Genomic DNA, 8150 nt, shown 5'->3' on the forward strand with positions numbered 1-8150 from the left:
ATTAGTACCGGTACAATCTCGGTACTATTTTGTCCGCGTACCAAACGAACCGTTAGAATTATAATCTACAGATTTGTTGGTATGCCCTCTTTTTTGGTTTGGTCCCTCCTGTTTTTTCTCTTTTTCCCATTTTGTTTTAATAAAACTCAACCAATTTTAGTGTCTCTTAGTTAGAAGAAAATCATAATTACATCAAATTGACCCTCATAAATCAAAGAGTTAATAAAAAGAAAAAGAAAACATGAAGTGGGCTCAAAGTTGAAGTCCATAGGGTAGTATTGGGTTTGTAAGCTTGGGCTACCACAATATTCAATATGTTGGCATTTGGCAAGCATTGGATCTCGACTTTTAACCAAGGAATTTTTATATTTCTATACACTATTTGAAACTTTATTACTCTTCCTATTCAAATTTCAATTTAATTACAATCATATATACAAATTTATCAATTATATATACGTTAGGAATTAAATAAGTATCCCTTTATATTAGGAATCAATTATTTTCCATCCTTATTCTCTCTCCCTCCTGCGCTCTCTCTCTTTCATGCTCTCTCTCTCTCCCCCTCTCTCTGTATGTATCTATCTATCTCTCAATCCCTAATTCCAGTAGTATAAAGCAAAGGAAAAGAGAGCAACAATTCCACTATTGACAGCCATTAAAAAGCTTTGAAGCTTTGAATTCGAATTTGGGTTATCAAAAACTATTATTTGTTTGGATTGGGTGTTGTTGCAAACAATTGGGAATATTATTTGGAGTTTATATCTCAATTTTGAGGGTGTTTTGGTGAAGATTAGACTTGATTTTGATTGAATTCAGATGGCAAGAAGAAGAAGAAGAAGAAGAAGAAGAAGAAGAAGAAGAAGAAGAAGAAGAAGAAGAAGAAGAAGAAGAAGAAGAAGAAGAAGATGACGACGACGACATGACATGCATTATACTTACGAAATTGTAATAAAGTTGTAGTAAAATTGTAGAAAAATTGTATTCTATTGTTTATATATATTTTTTTATTTTAATATTGTATGAAAATTGAACAATATCGTATAAAAATTGTATTTAAGTTATATGATACTGTAGTTGTATATAACTGGGTAGAAATAATGTATGAAAATTATAAATAAGTTGTAGATAAGTTGTATAATATATAATTAGTTGTATGAAATTTATTTTTACTATGAAATCAGATACAAAATATACAAAAAATATATTATATAAAATTTGTATTTAAATGGTATGATATTGTAGTTGTATATAACTGGATAGAAATAATGTATAAAAGTTATAGATAAGTTGTAGACTATATACATTTTTACTTGGCCCGCCTTCCTTTAATGATTGACACATATAATGTATGGGGATGCTCACAAATTTGATTATCCATAAGTTTTGTGGTCCAACAAGGTAAAAAAATTGGTTTAAAAAATAAATAATAATAATAATACTGACTATGGGAGTACTTTGGATAAGTGTGGAAGGGTTTTGCAAATGTTGTATCATGGATCCTGCAGTTAGCAATAGAACAAAAATTGGCAAAGCATTTATTTAAATATTTGCTTGGTGAAACAAAGCATTCTGTTGATTTCTGTTTTACTTGTCTTAACGGGATGATTCTGGTAAGGTTAAATTTTCTTTTTCGTTCTGTTAACCATTGCCTAAATTGAAAAGATGAAACGAGTCTAAAGGGATCAAAAGAAGGAAAAGACGACATCAACCATGAAAAGAACTCGTCTGAAAATTATTTTCCCAAAAAATTTACTGATGTGATTTTGTATCTTTTAAGTGGGGAATCGATATTTGGGAGAACTGTACAAAAATGACAGAGTGGAGAAAAATAGCTTCCATGATTACGGTATATTAAGGCGGAAGAAAAATAAAGAAAGAGAAGAGGATAAAAAAAAAGGTGTAACTAAATCCTTTGATTGAAGGCACAAATAATGGATTTAGGAGCCTTTAAGGTGAATTATATATTTATATTTTGTAACTAAAATGTGTTTAGATCGGGTGAATACCAAAATATGGACATTTTTTGTAATAAGGTTTCAAATAGTGTATAGGAATGAAAAAAATCCCTTTAAACAATTTCCCACATGTTTGTGAAGTTTTTTGCTTTCTTGTTTTGGCATCCGATACGCAGTGGCGCCGATTATTTTAGATCCACGTTGCATAGGGCGCATTAAACAGAAGCGCTCTATATAGGGGCGAAGGTCCATAGCCCTAAGGGTAGTCCCTTCGTCAAAAAATTACACTGTATATATAGATAAAATATTACTCCCTCCGGTCCACAATAAGTGACGAATTTGCTTTTGGCACACCCATTAAGAAAATACTAAATTCTATACAAAAATACCTAGTATGACTAAACTAACCTTAATTAAATATTTAATGTTAGGAGTAAGAAAAATTTTTAAGGATATGTACATAAGGATAATTTTATAAAAACAAATTGAGTTTTTTCTTGATTATATAAATGGACACTTATTTTGAACTAAAATAAAAAAGCAAATCGGTCACTTATTGTGGACCGAAGGGAGTATATTTTAATAGTATATAACATATATTGAACACTCTTTGGCGAATTTTTTTTTTACTTATTTTATGTTTGAACACCCTAAGTAAAATTCCTAGCTTCGCCACTAATTCTATAAAGAGTTTTTTCATTCCCAACGCAAACTCGAGACTCTAAATAAAAAGGACGGATCATATTCTTTTCACCCACCCCTTGATAGTAAATGTTTGTGAAGTTAATCAAATGATACCTTGAGTTTGAGACTCGATCTGGCCATGAATGAAATTGTATACCTAGCTATAACCTTTTTCATGTGCCAAAAGTTTCAACCAAACAAGTTATTACGTGTAAAGAAAGGCCAAATGAATAATCTAAATTCTGTTCTTTGATATGAACCAAAAAGTTCTAGGTAGAAAAATTACAAATATGACGAGTAATTTTCAAGTTTTTTAAAATATTGGTTCGTTGAATGTAATTACAAATATGACGAGTATTTTGGTGAAAATATAAACTGATAAAAGTAGGAATTTTTACCTTCTATAGCAAAGGTTAACACCTTATTATTTTAAATAAATATCATTTAAAAAATTATATTCTATAGATATCTTTTAATGTTTATAGCAAAATATTTAATTTTGGTTACCTCCTACCCTTAAAAGCCACTAAATACGCTATTCAGTTACACTATTTTTTTTCTCTCTCTACTTTGATACATGTCATTCTCTTCCCCATTCCCTGAAAACACGATACTCAATCTAAAAATTCCTCTCACCCATCTATTACAACCATTGGGCAAAAACATCATTAAATCTATACAAAACAAACCCTTAATTTAGGTTAATTTTCTGTATTCTTTGATTCTTTTAACAGAAGAAGAAGAAGAAGAGATGTCGGTCCTAGGTTGTTGTGTAGATGTTACTGTTGTTTCCCCTCCTCTCGGCTATGCCTTCTCTCGGGATAGCTCTCTGGTAAAGCAAATTTCTTCCTGCTTGCCAATTTTATCTATACACACTGAGAATCCCTTCTACTTCTATATTTTACAAATCCCCCGTACAAAAACAGCCATGCCCGGTCTCATCGTGAAGAAGCTTTAGGAGGACGAGTCAATGTCTGAAGATGACTATTCACCGGAAATTAGGGTTTGTTTTTTAACAAAGACGACGGAGTTTGGAACTGAACAACTTATTTTCTGTTAATATATTTCAATGTATTTTCATGTATTCATTGTCTTTTTTTCCCATTGTAATTCAATGTATCTCGCTGTATTTCATGTATTTCATTGTATTCATGGTCTTTTTTTCCATTGTATTTCAATGTATCCCGTTGTATTCTATATGTATTTCATTGTATTCACTGTCTCGTTATATGCCATGAATGTATTCATATATTTTTTTTTAATTAATATAATTTATGTATTCAGATGTATTATATAATTTCTCTGAAGATTGTTATATTTTGGGGGTATTTTTCGGTTGAGAATCTTTTTTATAACTGAAAATACAAAATTTGTGTGTTATAATTGAGTTTGTTGAGTTATATTAGGAGTCTATTATATTAATTGATTCACTTTCCGTTTAAAAACAGTGTAATCCCCTGTTTCATGCCGTGAATATAGTCGAATACAATAATCTGTCCGGTTGTAACCCCATGTTTCACATCATGAATACAGTCAAATACACTCGAATACAACAACTGATTAGTTGGACTTCCCTGATTCACGCATATTTTTGCTACTGTATTCATGAATACAGTAGCTTAAATACATTTAATACATCTTATAGCAACAAAAAACATATCTACAATCCGTAATATAGCAAATGGTATCTATAGATAGCTAATTACCACTAAACGATAGTGCTTTATGAAAATTTCTCATAAAAGTATATGAGTAGGCCACTAGTAGTATATTGTTGGAGCTATGATAAAATTCTCAAACCTCAAGGTTCGAGCAGAATAAATCTGCAAAAAGGAAATTATTCAAAAGGGCCCAACCGGGTTCGAATAGGTAACCTCTTGATCTGCAGTCAAATGCTCTAACACTGAGCTACGGACACATTTGTGCAACAATCTCAAATATCAACTTTAATAACGTAAAATGAGCTATCTCTTTACTTAACTAATTGATTGATTTCATATCAATATCGCCTAGGCATATACCTCTTGAAAAATAATAATAATACTGAATTTCGATTTTTCAGCTCCATTTTTAAAATGGTTTGTCTAATCTGCTGGATGTAGACATTATATCATTGTTCAACTTGTAACCAAGAGCATAACTTATGGCTTCAAATTTCTCAATCTCTTCTTCGTAGGGCTGAGCTAGAAGCCCGTCGGTAGGTTCGGTCGAATTCATTAACTTTTGTTCACAACGTACTTGTGTTAAATTTTTTTTATTAAATATGTACAAATAAACATGAAAGAATGACAGTTTGAATAAATTTGCAACTATTTTATACAAAGAAGAAGGACCTTCATAAAATTGGACGATTAGAGCTCCCTAGCTGTATTAGCCTATGCAAGTATATTTTGTGCAGGATGAATTGAGCGAATTACATTTTCATGGGCTAAATTTTAGGTTGGTCATAACTCTATGAATTGAAGTAACATTGTCACACAAGTCACAACAATAAACCATTGGGAACTCCAAAACCCTCCTCGTAATATAAAGTCCTGCAATGAAGATTTAAAAAATATTAGAAAGGAAAATTACTAATAAAAGTACTAATAATAACAATAAGGACAACAACATATAAAGGTCGCTGTTATTTAAAGCGACAAACATTTTATGAAGGAGGAAATATTAATTTAAAGGTATAGATTATTATAAAATTTGACTCTCTAATACAATCAAACATTTCTAAAATAACATCATTTGTTTGGACATTTTTGGCTGCTATATGGTGGTGCAGCCACATAAAATGAGGGGTGGTCAGTTAAGTACTTTTAATCGAAAAATTATATTGTATATATAAAAAATTATATTGCATATATAAATCAAAAAATACTTTTTATACATATATATTAAATCTTGAATACCCTTAGCGAATTTTCTGGTCTCGCCATTGCTCCTATATATAGCGAAATGTTATAGAAAATACATAATGTAACAGAAACTTAGCCGTTATAGTAAAATACTTTACAAAATAATAATTGTTATAGAGAAGTTTGACTGTAATTAATTACTGAAGCAGTAATTGAAAAAGGAAAAATACCTTAGAGGAGAGATGGGATGAGGAAGCTGAAGAAGGTACAAGTCCTCTAAATCCAATTTTATAAGCAATACTTCCATCAGCTTTAAACAATCCAAAATTTCTCTCAGAAGTTGGTCCTGGTTTCTGATTTTCATTAAATAAAGCAAATACATAAGCTCTCACCACCATTTTTGGTCTATAAGGTGTCCCTTTTTTCTTTAACAACCTTTTATGCAAATTATTATTATAAGTTCTTGCATTCTTCACATTAGCACCAGCTTCATTTTCATCTCCTTTTGAAGCCCAACCAGTTTCAGAACAAATTACTGGCATTTTCTCGAATCCCGCCTTTTCCAATGCAAAATAAGCTGCATCAATCATAGCTTCAAACATATTATCATAATGCAACTTAGTTTTTGCATCATATATACCACTCGATTTCTCCAATAATGCATAGTTGAGATCAATGTGACTAGGGTCACTCTTATATGCCAAAAATGGATATGCATTTATATAAAAAGGTGACCGAATTTGACTTGAGAAATTCAAGAGTGGTATCATATAAGGAAGTATACTTTCTTTAAATACACCAGCAGATGGAGGGTAAGTATTTTCAAATACAGCTTCTGAATGAGGACTAGATACTTCAATTTTACGCGCTAAGTTCAACTTATCAAGCGCATTGTACACATTCTTAGCTGCAGGGACTAACACTTCCCAGAGTTCTACGTCCAACCCTCCAAGAATTTCATTTCCAACAGCTATGCCACGAATTAAGGTACCAGGGAGATAAGGTTGTACGTTTACTTTCACCCATTCAATAGCGCGATCTTCGTTTACACTGATGTCTTTAAGAAATTCATTGCCAAGCCCTATGATAATTTGAATTCCTGAATCTTTAAAAGCTGTTAGAACTCCATGATCTGCATCGTATATTCGAACGTTCTTTATCTTGTTTGCCCTTAGTAGTGTTACAACACTTTCTGGTGCTGGAATATTATCTGCTATTCTTCCATAGTTTATACCATATGTTCCTGTAAATGCATGTGTTACCAACACTGTCCAAAAATAAGAAATAAATATCAGTATTCGAATTGTAAAAGGAGAAAAAAACATGGTATATTAGGAAACTATGTTGAATTCTAATGCTAAATATCACATAATCATAGGCGGATGCAGTGTAGTCAGAGGCGGACCCAGAATTTGAAGGTGGCGGGGACATGAATGGATTGCTCAACCAGTGCCCCCGGAGGCACACCTATGTTTTAGTAGAGGGGTCACCGGAACCCATTAATATCAGCAAAAATTATAGATATACATGTGTATAATTTTGCCCGGAACACTTATAAATTAAAAGTCCGATGGGTGCACTGGTTGAACAATTCACTCGTATGCCCTGCTACCTTCAAATACTAGGTTCACCTCTAAATGCCCTTATCGAACTTTTGACCATAGAACTTGTACAAAATATAGGTGATTTATTAACTGGGGATAAGAAAAACAAAGAGCAGCAGAAACAATCAAACAATTACACAAAACAAAGAGAAAAAGAAGATTACCATTAAAGAGAAGAATGAAACAGAGGAATAAAGAGGAGTAAGTCATTTTTTTGAAAGGTGAGAGAAAAGTAGCATAGATAATATCTAATTGGCCATTTCCTCACTTAGTTTATATTTGTACCAAAAGAAAAATGGCAACACATTTTGGGCAACCTCTTTCATCAACAGTGATAACTTGGGATGCAATGCTTCTTCATTAGGCAATATGTCATAGTTTATAGTTCAAACCAATAAAGATTCCAAACCTTAGTCCATTTTGAAAGGCAGGGGGAAATTATGGCTTTTGGAAGACGATAATGTTATGTTCTAATGTTGTGTTGGAATTGATTCCAACCTTTTCAGATCAACCATTTCTTTTCTTTTCTTCCCTCTGGAGTAGACCCTCTCAACATGAATACCTTTATCCTAAAGTGTTCCTCCTTTATCATACGCTTTTCAAGTCCCTTTCGCTGATTTGTAAACTGTTTGGCCAAAAAATATAGATCTTTGATTAAACCAATTAAATATATATATTGAGGGGTTAAACCTAGTTAATAATAATAACTTCAGATCTACAACCGATTAATGCGAATGATGTAGAATAGTGTTAAAAGAAGATTAAATGTAATGTGCATTTAATGTATTAAGACCATTAATGAGGATGAAATGTCAAGCAATAAATAACAATAAATGGCACTAGAGTAAATAAGGAGAAGGCTTAACCCAATATTGAATGAGGTGGATGATTCCTCCTTCTCCTTCAATATTGGGTTAAACCTTCTCCTTATTGGCTAGTTACAGATCTCTGATGGAAAAGGTATGTAATAATAGACAATCGAATCTCTTTAGAAAGATAATGTTTGTATTCTATTTAGAGAGAAAATTTGCTTTTCAAAGAGTGTTTTTATCAGAGAA

At 31.8% G+C, this 8150-nt stretch overlaps 1 protein-coding gene across 1 annotated transcript; it reads right to left on the reverse strand.

Annotated features, from left to right (window-relative positions):
• Positions 1 to 4880: 4880 nt before the first annotated feature.
• On the reverse strand, positions 4881 to 7412 carry LOC104244995 (glucan endo-1,3-beta-glucosidase 14-like). The gene is made up of 3 exons (XM_009800530.2): positions 7257 to 7412; positions 5719 to 6755; positions 4881 to 5176 (listed from the first exon to the last, which is right to left on the reverse strand). Exons 1-3 carry the CDS (start codon positions 7300 to 7302, stop codon positions 5087 to 5089), a joined length of 1173 nt encoding a protein of 390 aa, XP_009798832.1. The 5' UTR covers positions 7303 to 7412; the 3' UTR covers positions 4881 to 5086.
• Positions 7413 to 8150: the final 738 nt, after the last annotated feature.

This window comes from Nicotiana sylvestris, chromosome 6 (assembly GCF_000393655.2).
Source record: "Nicotiana sylvestris chromosome 6, ASM39365v2, whole genome shotgun sequence".
Lineage (NCBI taxonomy): Eukaryota > Viridiplantae > Streptophyta > Magnoliopsida > Solanales > Solanaceae > Nicotiana > Nicotiana sylvestris.